We start from the raw sequence: 24,149 nt of genomic DNA on the forward strand, positions 1-24,149 counted from the left end.
CCCACCCAAGAGAGACAAATCAGAATGGGTAAGATGTGGGTAATTTGAGATTCTGTACCGTTTCAATGATTTCTTGCCTCAATAACTAGAGAAATAGGACTTTATATATATAAAATCTCTTTACATGATATATAATGCTGAATGTTCAATAAATGAGACAGATCACAAGTACTACAGTGAATTCAAGGGTGTAATAATCAGTGAGAACTCAGATGAGTAGAAAGATGTATTTTAGAAAGTCAATTAATTTTACCACATATCACATGTCCATTATATAGGTTTTGTGCTAGGTGCTGAGGACAAAGCAGTGACTAAGACAGATAGAATTCCTACTACTTTGTAGGTTAAAATTCCTGACCCACTATTAGTCTACAGTATTATAAGATACTCTCCATTAAACTTTTTTAAGTTAACACTGTTTACTGACTTTGATAATGTTCCTCAGTTTTCTTTCCCAGGGAGGTAGAAATCAAAGTGGGAAAGCACCTGATTTCAACAGCAGCAGCTAGTTCACACCTGCAATTCACATGACAACTGTAGTCATGCAGTCCTGGTGACCACTTAGACATTAACCAGAGATTTAACAATTTAATTAGATTTCCTGTTATTAAACTCACATTACAGACCTCAAATGAATAATTTTCAAGGTGTCAGACATGAAATATGGTAGGCTGCAAAGATGGAAAACATTAATAGAACTGCTTTTGATAAGCTATATTACAGTTTAATTAAAAAGCAATTTAATTTAAATCAAAATAATATCTTAAAGACTATGACCACCATGAGAATAATTATGTAATTAAGAAATTTGGAAATTGCCAAGAACATGTTAATAAGGAGCTTCATTTACAAATTTTTTTTTTAAGTTTTAAAAAGCCTACTACAAAGTCTAAGATAAACTTATGTACAATTATAACTTAACTATGTTCTAAGCACTTCTATTAATGAAGGCAATCCTCAATTCCCACTGTACATAGGAGAAAATGGAAGCACAAGACATACAAATAATAGGAGACCAACATGGACCCAAAGGCCAGGCAGTTTGGCTTCACACTCTTAATCATAAGCTACATAATACTAAGGGTAAAGTGAATATTTTAGATAATAATATATGTCAAATATGTTACAGAACACTAATAATCTTTTACATTGATCTACTGCGTTATAGTAACAATATACTTAAATAGACATGATCTCATTCAAATAGATAGTTTAGATTCAAATTCAGTTTGACCAACTGGAACAAAAGAATGCATTAGGTACAAATATATAGTAGTGCTTTTAAATCCAAAGGAGACAAACAGAAATATCAGATGGAGAGAGGTAAGGGTCAGAACTAATAAGATACAAAGTAACTATTAGGTAAAAGGTACTGGACTAGGTACACTATGACTTAAGTACCATGACTTCAACCATGAGAAAACGTTAAGTCCATTATGAAATTAATCCAAAATCATATAGCTTCAGAGTAGCATAACAAGGATCAGAATTCAGACTGGACTGACTCCCATGACTGACCACCATGTTGCATGGCTTAATAGAAAATGAGGAGAAAAGAGCTGGCATTTTCATTGATAGCAATATCAACATAAAGAAATTTTAGGTGGCTACCTCAAAAACTAATACGGTCTTAGGCTGCATTAATCTAATATTAGAGTTCAGATTATGCTTGGTACTATCCCCACCATATCTAGAAAAGTGGCAAACATTTAGGCTTACATGAAATTTTATAGAGAATAAGGTAATGATAACTATTTTTCAAATAATGGAAGAGCTGTTAGGCAGAATTACAGATTTGAGATTTTGGCTCAAAGTAATAAAGAAAATAATAAACAGAGGTATCAACTGGGACAGGCTATCTTATGAGATGTTCAATGAGTTCAAAAACCAAACGTTAGTAATTCTGCAGAGGGAGCCATAAACAAGGTAGGAGTAGGAGAAATAGTTTTTCTCCCTGCTTCTATTTCAAATTAGGGAAGTTTGGCTTTTATGTGTTATGTGGGCATTCTATTTTAGATTTTTTTACATGGGGGAGGTGTTTTGATGGTGTAAAAAATCTAAAAACCACGGGATTAGACAGACCTACTACAAGATTTCTTTCAACCCAAATTCTGTATTCCTGACTGATTTTGATTAAGGTCAAGAACATAAAATCTTACTTTCATTTTATTTGTCAAAGCAAAACAAATATAACCTAAACATACCATTTTTTTCTGCAAAGGCAGCTGCATCTTCTTTAGTACTGAAGGTCAGAACCATGTTGGACAAGGGATCAGCCCTGTAAGAGACCATTTTTTTTTCCAGGATTTAACATTAAATATATATTTTAAAATATATATGTAAAATCAACTAAAACGTTTAGAAAATAAACAGCTGCTGTATGAGATAAGTATACTACTGATGAAATACCTTGCTTCAAACAGTCTCTTTAAAACTTAACTCTTTGAATGTCATCTTTTCCTGTGTTAGTAACTGCAAGGGTGCCTGGGTGGCTCAGTCGGTTAAGCGTTTGACTTTGGGCTCAGGTCATGATCTCATGCTTCATGGGTTTGAGGCCCCTCTTGGGCTCTGTGCTGACAGCTCAGAGCCTGGAGCCTGCATCATATTTTATGCCTCCTTCTCTCTCTGTCCTTCCCCACTTGCACTCACTCTCTCTCTCAAATATAAATAAAACATTAAAAAAAATTAGTGACTGCAAAGACATTCAGCAATTTTTTTACTCCTTAATAAAATCATTTATTCAACTCTTCAAAAAAAAATAGAAATGAATTTAAAAAAAACAAGAGAATTCTTAAACTGACCTTATAAATTTATTACCAAGAAAATTACTGGTGAGTGCAACTGTAAGTACTACTATCATTACCCCCCCCCCAATAGATGGCAACAACACCCACTCTTCTAATGAACCTTCTATCATTATGGGCAATAAGCATATGGCCACATGACAAAATAAAGCTCCAAGAATTGACATCTAATTGAGTTCCTCAATCTAAGAAAGGGTAATATTTACAAATCTACACAGACTCTTCACAAGCTGCCATACATATAACTTCAGAAATATCAGTTTTATTAGTACATGTATAAAAAGGTAGAACACTGTTTGCTACAAATGTTTATTATGAATCTCTCAATGGTGAATATAGCATTCCGTGAAACATCGTGTAGAAATGTGGAACGGGCACCTGGGTAGCTCAGCCGTTTGAGCATCTGACTCTTGATCTTGGCTCAGATCATGGTTTCTTGGTTCGTGGGATCGAGACTCACATTGTGCTCTGGAAGCATAGAGCCTGCTTGGGATTCTTTCTTTCTCCCTCCCTCCCTCTACCCCTCTTATGTGCATGCCCAATGTCTCTCTCTCTAAAAATAAATAAATATACTTTAAAAATGTGGAAGTAAAAAATAAGATTTAGGAAGTAATATGGATAGTGGGAAGGTATGAGATATACACTGAAGAGAATATATGGGAAGCAGCCCTCAATGAAATGAAGATTCACAAATTGCTGAAGTTGCAGTCATCCACTATGGTTACTGTTCTGGGGCTCCTTATGAGATCCTATGATATGTATTCTTACCATACCACTTCCCCCACCTTGTAAGCAAAAGAACTTCATGTTAGTTAGCCGTATTAGCACCAATAATGAATAATAATTTTATATCGATCCCTCCTCTTCAAAGCACATATGATTTCTCAGTTGATAGTTTAGAGAAACTATACTGAGAACAAAGGGTGCCTGGGTAGCTTAGTCAGTTAAGCATCTGACTCTAATTTCAGCTCAGGTCATGATCTCATGGTTTGTGAGTTCGAGCCCCATGACAGGCTCTACGCTGACAGTGCAGAGCCTGTTTGAGATTCTTCCCCGCTCACTCTCTCACAAGATAAACTTTTAAAAAATAGAATTGTCCTGGGGTGCGTGGGTGGCTCAGTCAGTTGAGCACCTGACTTTGGCTTAAGTCATGATCTCACTGCTGGTGGGTTTGAGCCCCCCACATTGGGCTCTGTGCTGACAACTCAGAGCCTAGAGCCTGCTTCAAATTCTCTTGTCTCCTTCTCTCTGCCTCTCTCTCTCTCTCTCTCTCTCTCTCTCAAAAATAAACATTAAAAAAAAATAAAAGAAACATCCTCTATTAAAAATAAATGGTCAACATAAATATGATCCAGTAATTTGGTGAGTGTTGTCATTCATGTCAGCTTAGCTGAGAATAGGAAACAAAAAAAACTGTAGGAAAAACTCAGGAGCCAGGAGCTCTCCTTTCTGCAAAGGTGGTACAGCTTTTATTCTTCTCACTTTATTTATGAAGAATTACACACGTAGGTTAACAGTAACAACTTGTATCAGTTTCCATCCTTTTCCTTCTCTGTCTACCATGTTGCGCAATTCTTCTCTAAGTATGTTGCCACCACCAGTCACACCACCAGTCACCCTTTCTCCTTCCTCAAACTTCAGATTCTTTCCTAACTAATCTTTCTGCCTCCTTTCCTGACTCCAATCTACCCTTCATCTTGTTGCCAGATTAATTTTCCTAAAGTTCAACTCTCAAACTCATTGTCCAACTTTAAAACTTAAAATAGTTCCCACTGTCTACCAAATTAATTTCAAAATCTCCTACACTTTGGCATTCAAGCCCTTCTACAATATGATCAAAACCCACACTTTCCAGTCTTCTTTTTAATTATTTCCCTTGAAAGTAACAAACTGTTCAAAACAGATTGCTAAGTGTTCCTCTGAAGGCAACCTATACGTTCCCACCAGCTGAATCTGTTCCTTCCACTAGGAATACAGAGGGAGACCAGAACACATCAGCATATCAAGTCCATCCCAACCATCTCTCGGTCTGCAATGAATACCAATCTTTTACATGAAGTCTTTTACAGTTTACCCTCCTCCATCTATAAATAATCTCTTTTTAATCTTTACCAAATATAATCTGTACTTCTATACTCATTTTAAGTTATTTTTTGAGAGAGAAAGAGGGAAAGAGAATCCCAAGCAGGCTTGAATGCGGGCTTGAACCCAAAATTGTGAGAGCATGACCTGAGCTGAATTCGGATGCTTAACTGACTGAGCCACTCAGGCGCCCCTGTACTCCTATTTTTAAACTTTATTTGCTCAATTCCCAATTACTGAGGTTCCAATTTGGATAATGGCAGATTTACCTGTCATTAAAATCAGACTTACCTGCCTAACAATTACATAATTATAAACTATGGACAAAACAAAATGAAAAACCAACTGTTTGAAGGGAACAGAGTGACCAAAAGCAGGAAAGAAAATGAAGAAATGAACCTTGGAAAGAAGGGAAACACAATGGTTTAGATAAGTTGATACTGTTTTTTCCTTAAAGGTACTCTCTGGTGTAGATAGCTAGGACCATCAAGAAGTCAAGCAGAAAGCCAGTCTTATTAGCACAAGGAATCTGGAGAGAGTGTTTAGGATTGCCAGAGCTGCTGGCAAGTTAGGGGAAGAAACAGTGAAAAGGAGGAATCTGAAGAGGAGGGAAATTCTGAACTACACACAAATGGACAAGACTCTCAACAACTGAGAAGGCTGAAACAACTAAGCAGAGGTTTCAACTGCTGTTTACTTGCTACAGGGAAGACTAAGTCTGGAGTCCCACAGACTTAGAAGGACTTGGTTAAGTACTTCGTACTTTCCAACAAAACCTCAAAAGAGCCATGCCTTTTTATTTTCTAACACTGTGTTCTAAGGCTAAGACCAGAGTAAAATTGAAACAGACCCACCCTAACAAAGCAAAACATATATCCTCCATAAATTCAAGGTAATCTATCAGTCACTGCACTGTCTGCTAATACAAAACTTATCTCATAACCAGCGTCATTAACTGAATAGGCATAAGGATAGAGAATTAAAGAATGGTACTGAATAGAAATTCATTTGATCAGGGGTCAATCAGCATATTAATATGAAGTCATAGGTTCACCAAGAGATATGTATAAGAATCTTCATTTTAAGTATTATAATAACCCCCAATTGAAAATTGTAATAAAAGATAGCAGGCCCAAAATGGAGTCATTTGTGTTTAGCAAATCAAAACTTCATACCTAATTGCAATTTCAATCTCTCTCAAGAATGTAATCTTAAAATAGTCAATCTGGAATAACAATCAGAGAGATGAGGAAATCTGCTGTTTCCTTATCCTTGCCTCCTATATTTTGCACAGCATTTTGAAGCTTCTTTGTATTTGCTAGATGGAATGCTGCTGGATTCATGAATAACTGAATAAAAGCCAATTTGATCTTTAAATTTACTCAGTTGAATTTTGTTTTTAACAGATTTGGTGGCAGCTATGAGATATGAAGCAAACTTCTGATGGCATTTAGGGACAATGAGAAACAGGGGTGGTACCCACGAATCCTTTTGAGTTCTTGGTCTTTTTCACTTTTTTTTTTTTTTTTTGAGATAGAGAGAGGGTGGAAGTGAGTAAGGGGCAGAGAGAGAGAAGCACAGCTCACCCCAAGTGGGGCTCAAGCTCACCCAATGTGGGACTTGAACTCATGAACTGTGAGATCATGACCTGAGCCAAAATCAGATGCTTAACGACTGAGCCACTCAGGCACCCTTTTTTCCACCATTTCTAAGAGTCATGGGTAAGTTCCTGATTCTGATCTCTGCTCTCTTTGCGTCAAGCTCCAAATCTAATTGGCTTACCAGTAAGTTCCATGGGAGCTGCTGGTAGTTCAGGCCACAATTCTGGTTTAACTGTCTGAAACCCCAGGGTCCTTAGTTCTGTCCCAAGACCTATGGGGGAACTGTTAATGGCAGTTGCAGTTTCCCACTGATGTGGAGCCTCCAGTCCCCATTTGTTGGTGTCTGCTCGTTCAATCCTTTCCCCAGTCCAAGGTTTCATGATAGAAATTACTGGCGGTGCACACAGGACTATCTCATGGCCAGAGCACAGTACTATCTCTTGGTTATTGCCAATATAGTAAGGTATACATGTTTGATTGTCTTGTTTTGTGTAAAGGTTAATGTTAATGGAGATGATGGAAGCCAAAAAGCTGCAAAAATTGGTGGGAACATGTTAGGCACTTAAAAGCTGTTAGAGCAATCACCACCTAACTCAGAGATCCCCATGTTAGTATAAGTCGGCTACAGAATGGATTAGATTGACACTAAGTCACTGTCAACCTCAAGAACATTTCTGTGCAATGAGGTATACTGCAAAACACCATAAAACCCCCAATGCAGCAGCACATCCCTTACAAGTATCCCTTTCAGTTTGGTTCTGAGAGACCCAAAGGCTTAGCTAGAATAACAACAAAAGGGAAGGGATCCTTAAATTCTAAAAAGTTAAGCATGCCACCTTCTGACACACCTGCATATTTTGTCTCAGAAGCTATAAATATCTACAAGATTGTCAAAATGTTATTAGAGACAACCTAGAATTAATTACAATGGCCATTATGGGGAATGTTCCAATTAGATGAGATCATTCATTTGAGAAATGTACTTGAAAACAAGGGTTCCTAAACTGAACAAACAGAATGAGATATCTATTTTAATTGGTATTCAGAAGCTTCCAAAATGCATCAAGATTCCAAAAATGCTTCATTAAAAAATGAAGCAAAAGACTAATGAAAAATTAAAGACACGAGAGGTACTTTAAAAAAAAAAAAGACAATAAAACTCCTACTGCTCGCCTCAAATCTTCCTTTCCCTGCGTACTCAACACTCTAGTAATCCTGTATCTGAACTGCCTTTCCACTCTGAAGAGACTATTAAAAGGTTATATTTTACAATAAAAACACCTGAGGTTGTGGGGTGACTCTCTTTCACTCCTTGGTCAAAGACTAAATTAAAACCATAGTTAAAAGAATTTCCTAAACCCAAGGACGATCCCCAAAAGTTTTCTGAAGAAGTTATTAGAGCCAGGTTGCCAGATCTTGTCCTCTTGTGCACATGTTGGTGGGACCTGGTAAAGCCCAAAAATGGATGCAGGAAGCAAGATGGTATAACCCCAAGGATGATATCCAAGATCCTTAACCTTCAATCTGGTCCCCTCCTGGACTAGAAAAGGTTCACAGAACAGCAACCAATCTTTAAAAGCCATTCCTAGTGTCCCCCTCTTCAAACATGTATATTTATTTATTATTTGTATATTATTCAAACATGCAAACAAAACAAAGATGAATCTGTTGCAGACTTTAAGCCCACTTGGAAGCTTTCTTCCTACAGCATTCTGGGGCTCCAGAATAAGAATAAGGTCACCAACTTGCTCTAGCTGCTCTATTTGTCAATGGAGTATCTCCTGAGATTAGTGAATTGATAAGCAGAAAACAGGATGGAGACAACTGACTGACTGAACCTGTGACCATAGCTGAGCACTTTGAAGGAACTTTGAAACAAGACCACAAACAAAAGTCTGCCAAGATACTGGCCATAGAGATATAATAACTCCAAGGCCAGGCACCTAAAATAACACCTAGGTTCCCCACATCACACCCCCCCCCAATAGGGGTCCACAATCAAACCATGGCCCAAGTGTTGACGTTTCATTTGTAATCAAACGGGACAATGGAAAAAATGTGTCTTCAAAGGTCCTATGTAAATCTGTGAACATCAACTCAGTGAAGTAGATGTCTCCTCCAGAAAAGTAAAAAGCTTTAGCCATCTGAACAAGTAACCTTAACCTATACCATCTACCAGAAAAACAACTTAGATCCAACTTCTTTTATAACTAGTGAGTTGTGTATTACTGTACCTGATTGATGGCTGTAATTTATTTTTCTTCAAAGTTTATTTATTTGAGAGAGAGGTAAACCGAGAATCCCAAGCAGGTGCCATGCTCAGTGCAGAGACAGACACAGAGCTAAATCTCAGGAACTGTAAGATCATGAGCTGAGATGAAATCAAGAGTCGGATGCTTAACTGACTGAGCCACCCAGGTACCCCTGTGCAAGTAATTTTAAAATAGAAGTTAGAAGTTCTACATTTACATCTGTCTGTATGTCTATGTGTCAAAATATATGTGTTACAGATGGGTGGATTTTTTTAAATCTCTTAATGGTATTGGTAAAATTAATTTGTAAAAGAGTTCTATTTAATTGGCTTGAAGAAAATTAAGCACCTCTATAAATTAAGGCATTCCTAAAATTCTCAACTATACAATAGAAACTCAAATGCTTTTCAGACTCATGTGATCTGTGAAAATATTCAGTATCAAAGCCAATTTAAGTTTGTTGGCTTAATTAAAATAGGCATGTCTTTAGAATTATCAATAGTGAATATAATGCAGACATACAACTTTTATTAACTTGGGTTTACTAGTCCACGTTCACATTATCTGTTACAAAACTTATCAGCAAGAAAAATAACTTGGGATGATGAAATTTCAGAAGTGATCTAAACAAAATTTTTAAGAACAAGTGAATTACAGAGATGTAAGCAGGATAAAGATTTTTAGATGAAATTTTTTAAGTTTCCCAAATCTTTTTGGTAACCCGAAACCTTAAAGTTTTGCTAAGTTAAATGATGGAGAATCATTACATATCTAGATCATTTGCAAATAAGATAAAATACTGAAACATTTAATTACTGAATATAGGTTTATCTACTTTACCTTCCTTTTATAGAGGAACTCAAGGTATTTGGATGTATTAGTAAACATGTTTTGTGCCTGAGAAATTTACTATGAGAAAACATGTGTTCCCAGATATAACAAAATTATGTCTGCCAATCTACAGAATGCTAGTGTAAGAGACAGTTCATAACCATTTGTTTACTTCCTTATTTTCATTAAAAATTAAGAGTTTTAGGGGTACCTGGCTGGCTCAGTCAGTAGAGAATTCAACTCTTGATCTCAGAGTCATGAGTTCAAGTCCCACATTGGACATGAAGCCTACATAATTTTTTTAAAGGTTTTTAGGGTTAAAAATTCTAACATATGTAATTAAAGCCACTAAGGTTTGTGGAAGAAAAAGAATCTTTGGATGAGTATTAGGCATGGTCAAGACTGGCTAAGATTAGAATAAATTTAAGTGAACAAGTAAGCTAGTAAGAAATTAGAATGTGGTTTTTCTCTCTGTTAAAAGGACAAAATTTTCTTGGACTGTTGGACTGCTTTTGATAAGAGATAGTAAAAAAAATTATTATTCCTTTACCGTTTTGACTAATCTGCCTAGAAATCAAAGATTTTGTCTTGTCAAAATACTTTCCTGTGTTTCATGTTGTTTTTTTTTAATCACACCTTTAGTTACTTAAATTTAATTACTTCCCTATTTAAAAAGTTAAGCTTATTGTTTTACAATAATTTAACTTTTTTTTAAAGTAGGCTCCATGCTGCAACATGGGGCATGAACCCTGAGATCAAGAGTCACGTTCTACCAACTGAGCCAGTCAGGTGCCCCCTAATCTAACATTTTGTATTTGCTCTCAGAGTCTTTAATTGTCCCTATGGTTAACTGGATAACTAAGTATTATTTCACACTAACCTACGATCCAACTTTACCAAGTGTTTTTTAACCCTTGATATTTTTTTATCAACTTTCCAAAATTCAAACTCCAAATGAAGTATTTTTGACCTTGAACTAACTTTAAGATTTTTCTAGAGGGTCCCAAAAAATTGCAAAAGATTTGTATTCTCTTCTTATAAAAAGGGAGATGTTAAACTAGTTAGGCTTATTTGATATGTTAAGTGACAGGAGAAGCCATGTCAGATAAAATAATATTAAGCCTTCTTTATGTAATTTATATAGGTATGTACTATAAGTTTTCTAAAATTTCTAGAAATCTGATGTCCTGGTGTAATGTTATCATTCATAATTCTACTTCTCCTAAAATGTTGTGTAACACAATAACCAAATTTCCTTGTCAATTCCATTTACAGAGATACGTTGTTTTACTCTGATGCTTCAGTGTTCCTAAGAAAGTGCTACCATTTTCAAGGAGATTCATGGAAAGGATTTTGACAAGTACAGGTTTCTTTTTTTAAAGATTTTTATTTTTTTAAGTAATTTCTATACCCAATGTGGGGCTCAAACTTACAACCCTGGGACCCAGAATTGTATGCTCTACCAACTGAGCCAGCCAGGCGCCCTGACAAGTACAGGTTTCTCATAACTAAGATCATAAAACTAAACTGGGTCGGAATTTCCAGAACTATTAGAAAAAAATGGATTCAAGAATTAATAACATGGTGGGTGCTGGCTGGCTCAGTCAGAGCATGCAACCCCTTGATCTTGGGGTTGTGAATTTGAGCCCCACATTGGGTGTAGAGCCTACTTAAAAAAAAATAAAGGATTAGTAACATGGCACTGAGTGGACTGATAAAAATTATAATTTACAGAACTTCTTATCTGAAAGACTGCTGGTTCTTTAATGTTTTGTTTTTCCAGATTTTGCAAACTTTTTCTCTTAAGCTATTAATGATTTACAACAATTTGGTTAAGTATACCTTTGTAAACAAAGATGAAACTCTGAAGTATTCTTTTCATAGCAATATAGCTAGTTATTTACACAACTTCAATAAAAGTCCTTGGGGCACCTAGGTGGTTCAATATGTTAAACGTCAGATTTTGGCTCAGGTCATGATCTCACGGTTTGTGAGTATGAGCCCCACACTGGGCTCTGTGCTGTCAGCATGGAGTCTGCTTTGGATACTCTGTCTCCCCACCTCTCTGTCCCTCCCTGGCTTTCTCTCAAAAATAAACACTATAAAAATTTTTTAAAAATCTGTTCTCCTTATAACAAGACACAATTGGAAACACTGGCTATATCACCAAGGCCTTTTTTAAAATTTTAATGTGTATTTATGATTTTGAGAGAGAGAGAGAGAGACAGATATGAGCGGGGGAGGGGAAGAGAGAGAGAGGGAGACACAGAATCCAAAGCAGGCTCCAGACTCTGAGCTTTCAGCTCAGAGCCCGACACAGGACTTGAACTCACAAACTGCAAGATCACGACCTGAGCCAGTCGGATGCTTAACTGACTGAGCCACCCAGGCGCCCCTACCAAGGCTTTGATAGGAATGATTTTGCAGGTAAAATCTGATGGCCAGTCCCTTGGAAGCTTTTCACAGTTCGAGATTCCTTATGAAATGTTTCAGCAAAGCAGTGTTCAAAAAAAGCTCATATGGTAAGTCACTATTCTCACTGCACTTATGTAAACAATCAGGCCAAGTTTACTGCCGATTAGTTTTACTGTGTTTATCTTTGGTTTTTAAAAAAATGGAGTTAATTGTAGAGCATAATGTTTGTACCTTTTTAAATGCTGGATCCTAGCCCTATGAACTATTTTTGAGGTTTTGTTGTATTCCTATAAACTAGACTGGATCCTAAATTTTTCTAGTTTCATCAATTATCTGGCTACAACTCTCCAAATTAATATTTTCCATTTTCCCTCACACTTGGAATCACTGAGAACAAAGACTGCCTTTGAATATCCTCAGAAAGGGCTCTACTCGTTCCTCCTCACCACCTAGATGGAGCCGAACTTCAAGGACTAGAATCTCAGGCACATATTTCACAGCTAAAAAAGGCTTTGCCTAATATCTAATAATGTGCAAAAGCTGGAAACCTTCAAATCAGATTGAAGAAGAGAAGTAGGTGACAATGATGTAGATTACTTCCTTCCAAGATCCCAGATCAAGACTTCATACGTTAGCTAAAATCCTCTCTTCTTGTCATCAAAAACTCTGGTCTATATATTAGAGAGCCCTTGGTCCATTTCCCTGTCTTTAGTTAATAACCTCAAAACTTGGGGAACTTTGCATCTAGGTTCTCTATAAAGAAAGGAATACCGGGGCGCCTGGGTGGCTCAGTCGTTTGAGCATCCAACTTTGGCTCAGGTCATGATCTCGTGGTCTGTGAGTTCGAGTCCCGCATCGGGCTCTGTGCTGACAGCTCAGAGCCTGGAGCCTGCTTCGGATTCTCTCTCTCTCTCTCTCTCTCTCTCTCTCTCTCTCTCTCTCTCTGCCCCTCCCCCACTCATGCTCTGTCTCTGTCAAAAATAAATGTTAAAAAAATAAAAGAAAAAGAAAGGAATACAAGGAAAGGGTAACCAGAATAAAACTGCCTGTGTAGTCTACAGGCCATTAAAATATAACTGGCTTCCATGGCTGTCACTTTCCAGTCTGGAGCCACAGATTAAAATGAGAATTACTGGGAGGCATTCAGGATTCACTTCCTTTGGCAGGCAGGGCTCTAATTCCCTGGTCAATACCACCTGCTGTGGATTACTTCTGGGGAAGCTGAAACTAGTTACATAAGATCACCTAGAAAGCCACTTGGCATAAAACGGTTGACTCTTTCCATGGAGTCTTTGACTGAATTGATTTTGATTGGTTTGCATCTTGGAGACCATGGTTCTAAAGTCCCATCCAAACACTGGGAATTGTCTTGTTTATTATAATCATACTAATCCTTCCTGGCATGATGTATTCTCTCAAAGACTTTAAATGCATGTTCCTATCCTCTACCCAACAAGCAAATAATCTTCCTAAGACTGAAAGGAACCAAAAGGGGGCACCTGGGTGGCTCAGTCAGTTAAGCGTCCAACTTCGGCTCAGGTCATGATGTCATGTTCCATGAGTTTGAGCCCCACATCAAGCTCTGTGCTGACAGCTCAGAGCCTAAAGCCTGCTTCAGATTCTGTGTCTCCCTCTCTCTCTGCCCATCCCCAGCTCATGTTCTTACTCTTAAAAATAAATAAACATTCCCGTTCATGCTCTGTCTCTCTCTGTCCCAAAAATAAATAAAAAAAAAAAGTTGAAAAAAAAAAATTAAAAAAAAAAAATAAATAAATAAACATAAAATAAATCAAAAACAAAAACCAAAAAAACAAAAAGAATAACCAACTTAAAAAAATTAAGAACCTGGGGCACCTGGGTGGCTCATTTGGTTGAGCATCCGACTTCAGCTCAGGTCAAGACCTCATGGTTCATGAGTTCAAGCCCCGCATTTGGCTCTGCGTTGACAGTGCAGAGCCTGCTTGGGATTCTCTGTCTCTCTTTCTCCCCCTACCCCGCTTGCTCTCTCTCTCAAAATAAATCAATTTAAAAAAATTAAAAAAAAAATTAAGAACCTGAAGCTGTGGTCTGTCACAGACACTAAGACCTGTGAATATCACCCAAAGGATTAACAAAAGCTGTGAGAGGGGCACCTGGGTGTTTCAGTCGGTTAAGCATCAGACTCTTGATTTCAGCTCAGGTGATGATCTCTTGGTTTGTGAGATCGAGCCCCAAGTCAGACTCTGAACTAACAGTGTGGAGCCTGCTCGGGATTCTCTCTCTGCCTCTATGCCTCTCCCTGGCTCCTGCTCTTTCTCTCAAAATAAATAAACATTTAAAAAAAGAAAAAGCTGGGAGAACTTCAAAGTGGTAGCTGGGAGTGATGCTAATGCCTTTAATTTTGATGTTATCTCTCAGTTATGCTGAGAGTCTGATTTAATTTTTTAAAAAATCAAAATAGGCTCAAAATGGAGTCATTTGCGCTAAGCCTCACATCAACAAAGCAAGACTGCATACCTAACTGTAATTTCAACCTCTCCCAGAAATGTAACCTTAAACTAGTCAATTCTAGAATTTCCCCGTCAGCAATAGTGAGGTAATCCACCCAACAGACCAGACCCCCTTCTGTCCGCAGAGAAGAGGTAATCCATACTTTCCCTATCTCTGACCATTCTGCCAATTAAAGCCTCCCATTTTGGGGGTGCCTGGATGGCTCAGTCGGTAGACTATGTGACTTCTGATCTCAGGGTTGTGAGTTCAAGTCCCACGCTGGATGCAGCGAGATTACTTAAAAATAAAATCTTAAGAAAAAAAAAAAAGTCTTCCATTTTGTATAGTTCTTTAGAGTTCCTTTCTATTAGCTAGATGGGATGCTACCTGATTCATATATCACTGAATAAAGCCTATTTGATCTTTAAATTTATTAATAAAACTACGCAAATACCATCAATAAATAGTGCAATGGATGAATCTTGCAAATAGAGGAAAACATTAAAATCTCATGTGACTTAAAGAGTAATCACAGCATTTAAAACACTGAATACGGACACCTAAAAAACTGCCTATATATCATCTTGTCAAATAAAATATAATTGTATTTAAACTGCACATGGCAGACATTTTTAACAAAAACTCCCCCAGGTACATTGTAAGAAAAGATGTTAAATATCAGACTTTTTTACAGTTAGACATAATTTAAACTGATAACCACCTTCAACTAAAGACTGGACACATAAAATGCTCTAGGAGTCTCAATAAGATTGACAATTTTCTAGCTTATCTGGCTGTTTTCTCTAGTAGCAGCAACAAACAGCAGCTTTTATTCAATTAGAGGCAGTCCTGCCATTTAACATTTGAGTTTTATTCCACCACAGAGATTTAGGTTACTGACTTCATTGGTGCCACTGAATTTACAACCACTTTATTCCAATGCACTATAAATTTGTTAATCACAAGATCTCAGGAACTTGCAAGTTTCCCTCAAAATAGCTAATTTCTTTTTTTTTCATTAATGCTTATTTATTTTTGAGAGAGAGACAGAGCATGAGCAGGGAAGGGGCAGAGACAGAGGGAGACACAGAATCTGAAGCAGACTCCAGGCTCTGAGCTGTCAGCACAGAGCCCGACATGGGCTCCAACTCATGAACTGTGAAATCATGACCTGAGCCAAAATTACACTCTTAACCGACTGAGCCACCCAGGCGCCCCTAATTTCTTTCTTTTCTTAAAAAAAAATCTATTTACTTATTTTGAGAGAGAGCATGTGCAAGTGGTGGAGGGAATGAAACAGAATCCCAAGCAGGCTCTGCACTGTTAGCACAGAACCTGACTAGGGGTCTAAGCTCACTAACCATGAAATCATGAACTGAGCCGAAACCAGGAGTCAGACGCTTAACCGACTGAGCCACCCAAGCACCCCATAATACCTAATTTCTAAACTCACTCTTCTCCTTACAAACAACAACAAAAAATAATTTATACGGAAACAAAGGTGTCATTAAATTATTAACACTATTCACACAGTGTATCTTAAACAGCTTGGGGCCATGCTAACAATGCTTAGCGTCAGCCATTTTTATCCAGTAAATAGTTCTCTGAAAAGACTGTTTCTTTGATTTTTGTGCTGGGCCACCCTTACATGAGCATTAAATACATATTCATGTAAATATAATACATAGGTCTATCACTTAACATTATACCTACACAAATGGTCTCAAAAAGTATTGTCAACATACTGGATTTACAATTTAACATATTTAAAAGGAAAACCCACACAGAAAAAGCAGAAACAATATTCAAATTAAACCAAAGTACTCACGTTGATGCCCAACCCATCAAAGGATTTTCCCATCGCTCCCTGGTATCAAACTCCATCTTCCATTTCTTTGTGTTGTTTACTCCAGACTGCATGTTATTGCGAGCAGGAACAAAGATCCTGACTTTTCTAGTTTTGATATGCTCTACTGGAACGCCAGTTAAAGTAGTGATATCCTACAGAAAAAGAAGCAAACACATTTCTAACAGTTCACATACACTCTGATGTACTTTTGCTGCTTTTTATGTTCATGCAATTCTATTCAGACTTATAAACTGGGGTTTTTAGCTTTCTGACTTCACTACTCTGCTTTTACCATATAAACTGCTATTTTGATATCTGGAAAAGGTATACTGGGAGGAGTGTTAGGGTACAGTGGGAAAGGGTTCATGAAAAAAAAATTAGGTCCCTTTTGTCCAATAAAGCATTGATAATTTCTGAAGAGTTTGCTGGTAGAAGAGCCTATAGACTCTTATTTCATGAGCCAGTGTAACTATTAAGCAGAGAAAGAATGTGAATGGGTATTAAAATTAAGGGGAGGGGCATTTCAGTGGCTCAATTAGTTAGGCATCTGACTTCAGACCTCAGCTCAAGTCAAGATCTCAGTTTGGTTTGTGAGTTCAAGCCCTGCATCTAGCTTGCTGCTGTCAGCACAGAAACAGCTTCAGATCCTCTGTCCTCTTCTCTCTCTGTGCCTCCCACGCACGTGTGCTCTCTCTCAAAATACATATATTTTTTAAAAAGGGCATATAAAAAGTTACTTTTAAATAGAAAAAAAATCTATTATCAGTGGTTTCCTTGTCAAACTGCTTACAAGAAGTCATTTCCTTCAGGGGAAGGCCTAAACCTTTTGTTAAATAAAACCAATTATAAACTTTAATTAGCATTTTGATTTATCTCCTTTTAGTGAAATCTACTGAAAAGAACCCACACCAAATTTATTCTGCAAAGGTAAGCCATAAAATTTACACAGTTTTTGCAGAAATGTGATATGAAAACAATGGTAACTTTCTTGATTCTCTTTTTTTTAAAATAATTTTAACAAATGCTCAAAGTGATAAATGCCTGTAATTTTGATGCCCCAGATTAGACATATTTATCAAACATAGTAGCAGTCTGGACACAAAATAATAAAGTAATTCAGAGTTTAAGTCTCCTTTCGGTAATGGTAGAATATTTGATCAAAGTAAGATCATATCAGGGTTAATCATATTCTTACAAATGAAGCATTTTAAAACCATGGTTCACTTACTAAATTTTTAAAAACTGGTTAAAAACAACAGAGTTAACATGAAAAAAATCACCAAACTTGTGAAAACTAGAAAATTTTGTGAATTTCTATTTCACTGTAACATATCCCCTAAAGAAGACTAATGTTAATTTATAGTTCCACTCTAAACAATGCTATGGACCAAATAATTACTGTCAACACTTAGTGCGGCAACATATACTGGGAAAATACTAAGCGCATTTCTGACTTCACTAGTCTTCCTACTCACAGATTAAGAAAACACTGTTTAAAGTTATTTTAGCTGGCAACCAATCTTCTGCTTAACACAATACCTTTCCACCTGCACCAATAAGTAGGTGTGGTTACTTTGTCACAGCTTGTCTGTTTGGAGAAACTATCAAAATAATCCATATAAATATTTACACAAATATGCACTTCTAGTATGTGCCTACATTTAAAAAGTTTCTTAAATAAAATAAATGCAATTGGTTCATAATTTCTAAATGTATGAATATAAGTTTTAATTGGTAATTTTTAATCGCCAAGTTCAATTTCAAAGGAATTTCATGTTTTATGACATTTGTTCACTTTCTAAAGAACCATATTTCTCTACTCAAGAGCTTAAAAGAGACTCCTGGGAAGTCCTCATTGCTTATTTCTTTTGAATTCACTATAGCACTTGTAATCTGTCATATTATTATTTAATATTACATATCTTTATATTAAAGTCCTATTTCCTCAGCTAGAGTTTAAGTGGTATATAAATAAACAATATAAGTGTGTTACAAAATTACAGGGCGAGGCACCATTTCCAAATTCCACAGCAAACCCTCCATAAAAGTTCATAAAAAATAGAACTATAAGTTAGCTACTCTTTGCGACTTACAGGAAAGGAGACATTAAACACTTATAATACCATTTAGCTCAGGAAGATGAGATTATAGGGAACAGATTTACTTTTTCTTTACCTTCTACATTGTGATGTATATATATGACAAAGTAATAGAAAATAAAACTTTTTAAAAAAAGAAACAGCATTTCTTGATTTGTACTATTAAAACAGAAGGGGACAGAATGATTTTTTAGGATGGAAAATCTCTTTAAGTGGCTAAAATGTTACGGAGCTCTTTCTATTTTGAACAACTACCAGTGCTTCCATAGCTTCTCCAAGTATGACATTTTTTTAATTGATCTCATCCCCCAATTTAAAGTTGGCATTGGCACAAAAAAGTTTCTGAATTTTGAAGCCCAAGTTGTTCTGACAAAGTCCCTGCTCTTGCCTGCAGAAGACATGTAAGGTGCCGCAGCAGAGTTGAGCTGCTGCCAAAGACCGAGAATGAAAAGGCTTGGCATCTCTCACATACTTGACACCTAAAGGGCACAGAAGCTCTAAAATTCCTAGTCCCTGTAGGCACACTCTCAGTCTAGACAAACTGATTTCTCACACTTTTAAAATGCATTACGACACTATTGTTATCATTTCATCCACACGGCTTCAGCTAGTGACAGAAGAACCTGTCCTTTAAGCCACATTTCAATGGGCTAAAAGCTCCCACTCCAAGATTCCATTAAAACAATGTAATACTTGAAAAGAACTATGAAGCACTATGTTGAAATCTTTACTTGTGTCTTGAATTCTTTGCTCTCCCTCAAAATAAATAAATAAAACATCTGCAAACTAAACTACATTGAACTAAAGACATTATGTCTAGATTTCTATTTCTGTATTGCAATATTGGATCACCGGTGGTTTTCTAAAAAGAAAACCCTACTTATCCAAATACTTTGCTGATGTCAATATTGCCTTTAATAGATTTCTCATTTTATTGGCAAAATACGTATTTATAAATAACAATTCATAATTTTCTATGACTACAAAAAAGCTACATCACATTGGATGAGAAGCCTTCAGGTTTTTACCTAAAGAAACTCAACACTCACTAGCTAATAATTATGTATAAATTCTCATAAGTCAAGTTATCTTTTAGATAATAGACACTAATTTTCTGAGTTTTAAAACTTTTAATTTTTAAACAGTTGAGTCAAGCATAAAACCTGTATTCCAATTATTAAATAATGTTACTATCTTAATAAAATTTCACAAACACCAATCATATGTACCATAATGCAATCTTAAGAAATGTGACTAATGATTCATAGACTGAAGGGCATTCAGATAAATATTTGCTCCTGAAAAGATGCACCTCACAATTCCAAAGTTCCTCTCTTTCAGCACCATCTCCTCCACAGTCTTAAATTCTGGAAGAGCTTACAGCTGACCTTCTATCTCACAAGTCTACTTAAACGGAAGAGGAATTTAAAAAATCATTAAGAAAGTATATGCCAGTAGATGTAAATGAACTTTATTCTTTCAAATACCAATTTCCATTATAAAATATTTGTTTTCCATATAAAAACTGTATGATTCGGTTATCAACTGTCCCCATTTATGTTGTGTGAATTCAACTTTTTTTTTTTTTTTTTTTTTTTTTTAACAAAGGAAGCAGGGAACAAGCAATGGGAAGTTGGTGTCAAAATGCAGAAAAACCTCCCAGCAAGCTTCTTGCAACCACCCAGGATTTAGAGTCTTGCTGGTCGCTCTCTTTTCAATACCAGAATTTCACACATTTCAATGACTATTATGACTTCAAAGAATCAAATTTTCATCATTGTCCGTCATCTGCCGGTTGATTTGTATAAAGGAGTTCTTCTGCATGCACTCCAAACAAAAGCCTCCTTACTTTTGTGGTTATATATCAAGTTTAAAAGTTTTGTTTGTGACAGTTGTGTCTTTGGTAAATTAGGGTAACACTGAAGGAGTGCAGCTGCTCTGCAGGAACCTCCTTTCTGGCACCATTTCACTTAAATAAAAACTGAATAATTAGCTTCTGCCTTTATTAAACCACAAAAATGCCACTGGCCTTAGTAATTACTTCCAGTTGCCCCACCCACTTAACCTTAATAGTTTATACTTGTCATAAAGAGAAATAAATGAAAAAGGTTTTCACCACTTTGGTGAATTTTTGACAGATCTCCCAGCACATCCAGAAGAGCCAAAATTTTAACCAGGTTTCTGGGTAATAAGGTCAATAAATTGCATGTATGGATCGATGTTGAAAAGTTTTAATACAGCACATGCTGGAACATTAAGTACAAATACTGCTTATAGAAACTTGTTCTACTGCAAGCTTTTAGTTACCAATTATGTATTTAAATTTATTCTAGGGCTAAAACTGATCTAAATTTGAAGACTGCGTTTATATTCTACTTCAACCATGAAAGATGTTAAAAAAAAATCTGTAATAAAAACTTCCTTTCAAGTACCCTACAGATACTTTGCACAAGAAACTCACTAAGTGGTCTCATAAATAATGAAGGATAGTTTACAAAATAAATTTTATAGTTTGAACAATATAAAGAGTTGACAGCATAACTATAGGTATTTACTTATCACGGAAGAACTTTAAGCACTTCTAAAAAGTCAGTGGTCATCAAAATTCAGATACAAATAAAAACTGTAAAAATACATTAGAGGTGTGGTAGTAGAACTGACTTTTGTTTGTCTGTTAAAGCAACACATTGATGTGGGAATCCAACCAGGTAATGAAACAAGTATTGGAATGCAACATTACATTCTGTATACTGGGCAAGGCTATCACGGAACCAAAAGTTCAGTTTTAAATAAAATGCTAAGATAGAAACAGTAACATGCAAATGACCCTGAAAATCATGTAACACATAAACTAAGAATTACACATGAGTATCAATCCCTAACTATTTTCATTACTCCTAGCTCTTTGTGAACAGGAGCAATGGTTAAAAGCAAAGGGCTGAGTCAAACTGGGTTAGAAGAATACCAAATCACAACTTTGGGCAAATAAACTTTTCATTCACCATCTATAAAATTAACTAAATGAAGTAAAATGAGGACTAATGTATATAAAGTGCTTACCTTAGACAATAAAAAGAATGTATCTCATTTACTCAACGTATTTTTTGGCACCTACTATGTATTAGTTACTAGACATAATGCTCAAAACAGTAAAGACATCATCTCTATTCTCATAAAAAGTAATATTGAACTTTATAAAAAGAACGGAGTGAATAAGTAATGGGAAGCTGGTGTTAAGATACAGAAAATCTCCCATCTTCCTTGAAAAACGAGTTAGTAATCAAAATACAACAAAGGGTTTTGTAATTAGAGTCCATAAGCTGCTTCAAGTTTGGAGGAGAGAAAAATGTAGCTTTTTAAAAACAAGGGCTGAATGTCCCATTTGTTGTACACATCAAAAACACTGAGTAAGATATGTTAAATGCGTTGTGTTAAGTATGAAAACACATACTGATAAGCCTACAACATTCATGAAACTGAAAGAATAAGATATAATTTACTTTATTTCAACTCAAAATGAAAGATCCTATTATGCCAAGTTATCCATGCCAGAGGCTGCAGGGGATATAAAGACAAAATTTTATTCCTGAATAAGTTTACAATTTGTGCACCCATGGTAGGGGTGATGCGTGGCAGAAATAACTAAATAATCACAATGGAAAATACAATATTGGTTAAGAGAAAGCAAGTAGGATTCAGATAAATCTGGAGGAACCCAAGGACCACCATTTGCTACTTATGCAGTACTGACGAGTTGCTTAAACTCTATGTCCATTTCCTCCTTTAAAAACTGTATCACAGAAGCTATGTAATAGCACTGTTTGGAAGGATTAAATAAAAAAAAATTTAATCAAATTTTAAAGGTGAAAGAGTATCAGAAAATATCTGACCAAAGAGGGACAGAGAAGATGATTCCTTCAAGATACTTAAGATTTTAACGATACTGGTAAACACTTAATAATATTAAAGAGAAATTTATAAAAATATATCCATATGCTTAACACCCTAGCAACCATTTTCTTAACTGTTTTACCTACCAATAAATATCCATATACAATTCCACTTTACATAGTTATAATAATACAGTTATTTTGCATTGATTCTTTTGACCTAGTTTTCATATTTGTTTTAATCCTTATTAGTAGTCTATTTTAAAAAAATTAATGCTTACTTATTTTTGAGAGACAGGCAGAGTGTAAGCGGGGGAGGGACAGAGTGAGAGGAAGACAGAATCCAAAGCAGGCTCCAGGCTCTGAGCTGTCAGCACAGAGCTCAATGCAGAGCTCGAACTCACAAGCTGTGAGATCATGACCTGAGCCGAAGTCAGACGCCCAACCGACTGAGCCACCCAGGTGCCCCATAATCCTCATTAATAGTCTATTAAGTTAATATGTCACAATGTCTTAGCCAATTCTGTCAATGAGCCCTCTTACTAAACTACAGACGCCAATGGTTAAAACCAGAAATAGACAAGACTGCTTAACTCACACTCTAACTAAAACGTATTGTGCTTATTTCTTACTGCACTTTCTTGAGGCATTGACGAAGACATTTTGCAATGACTGAACATTCCAACTGCCAGACCAGAAAGGCTCGAATAGTAAATGAGTGTCTAGAAGACCATACCCTACACATCCCCTTCTCAGACCATGATCATGGGCTAAACACATACTGAATTCCACCTGTGATCATGAGCTCTCTGCTTGCTTTCTTGCATGGACCACCCCCCACCACAAACTTTCCCTATAAAACTCCAGGTATCCATCTTGCCAGCAGAGAGGTAGGTTGTTAAGGCTTGAACCTGCCACCTCCAATGGCTGCTGGCCCCTGAAATAAATTTCTCCCTTTCTTTTTTCCAAACCCTTATCTCTTGAGTTATTGGCTTCTCTTGCAACAAGTTTGTTCAGCAACAGTGTTGGCAAACGCAGCCAGGAGCTATGGTTCCAATTTGTCCAGCCCCCTCAGGAATCTCCTGGGATGGAGCAGTTGGCTGAGGCAGTGCACCAGGACTCACCCATTCATTTCCTGAGCTAGTGGCCATGATAGATCGATCAGCAATCTCTCATTATTGAAAAATCACACTGTCTTGTTATTATTGCTTTTCCAGTATACTGCAATGAAAATCCCTGTAACCTAACTCCTTTAACCACAACTGAGGGTAGAACTGATAAAGTCAAAGGTTATAAGAATGTTCATGGTCCGTAATATGTCATCAAATTGCTTTCCAAAACCGTGGTCAAATTTTGTATTGCCACCAAAAGGGAAGCCAACTTCCATTTATCCTCTCAAGGCACAGGTATATATTAATTGGCTTGGATTTATTTAGTGTGCGTTCTTCCACGCAAAACTACAGAAGATGAGTTTGGTTTTTGACTTGTAAAAACATACCAAAAATTTAACAAATTTTCCTCAAAAATGACCTAAATGATGTTATATTACTTTATAAGAGCAGCTACCAAAAGAAACCGCCATGAAAAGGTTAACACTCATCTAAAATCTAATTAACTGCCCAAAATATAACTCTGAAACATCACACAATCTCTTTGTAATTGTAGGGGCCAAGGGTAGGCCACACCAATATGGGTCAATTTGGCATGGACATCATTTTGAACTAAAAACAATCAAAACCCAGCACATTCAGGAAAAGCTCTTTACCTCTCCCTCAACTGCCTATTTGTACCAGAAAGAGAGCTACTAACAGAGATTCCTCTTTACCTAAGAAATTTATCTATATAATAAGGCAACTC

General features: G+C 36.4%; 1 protein-coding gene across 2 annotated transcripts in view; it reads right to left on the reverse strand.

Annotated features, from left to right (window-relative positions):
- NDUFS4 (NADH:ubiquinone oxidoreductase subunit S4) overlaps positions 1-24,149 on the reverse strand; it is a 111,425-nt gene that overhangs the window by 19,494 nt on the left and 67,782 nt on the right. For both annotated transcript variants that reach the window (XM_047092650.1, XM_047092659.1), the window contains exons 3-4: positions 16,283-16,455; positions 2,205-2,278 (exon numbers count right to left, since the gene is read on the reverse strand). In XM_047092650.1, the coding sequence (XP_046948606.1) occupies positions 2,205-2,278; positions 16,283-16,455 (247 nt within the window). The remainder of the gene's footprint in view (positions 1-2,204; positions 2,279-16,282; positions 16,456-24,149) is intronic.

The sequence above is a fragment of the Lynx rufus genome, unplaced genomic scaffold (assembly GCF_022079265.1).
Source record: "Lynx rufus isolate CCGP_SWC_20201006 ecotype Redwood Valley unplaced genomic scaffold, mLynRuf1.p SCAF_1, whole genome shotgun sequence".
Lineage (NCBI taxonomy): Eukaryota > Metazoa > Chordata > Mammalia > Carnivora > Felidae > Lynx > Lynx rufus.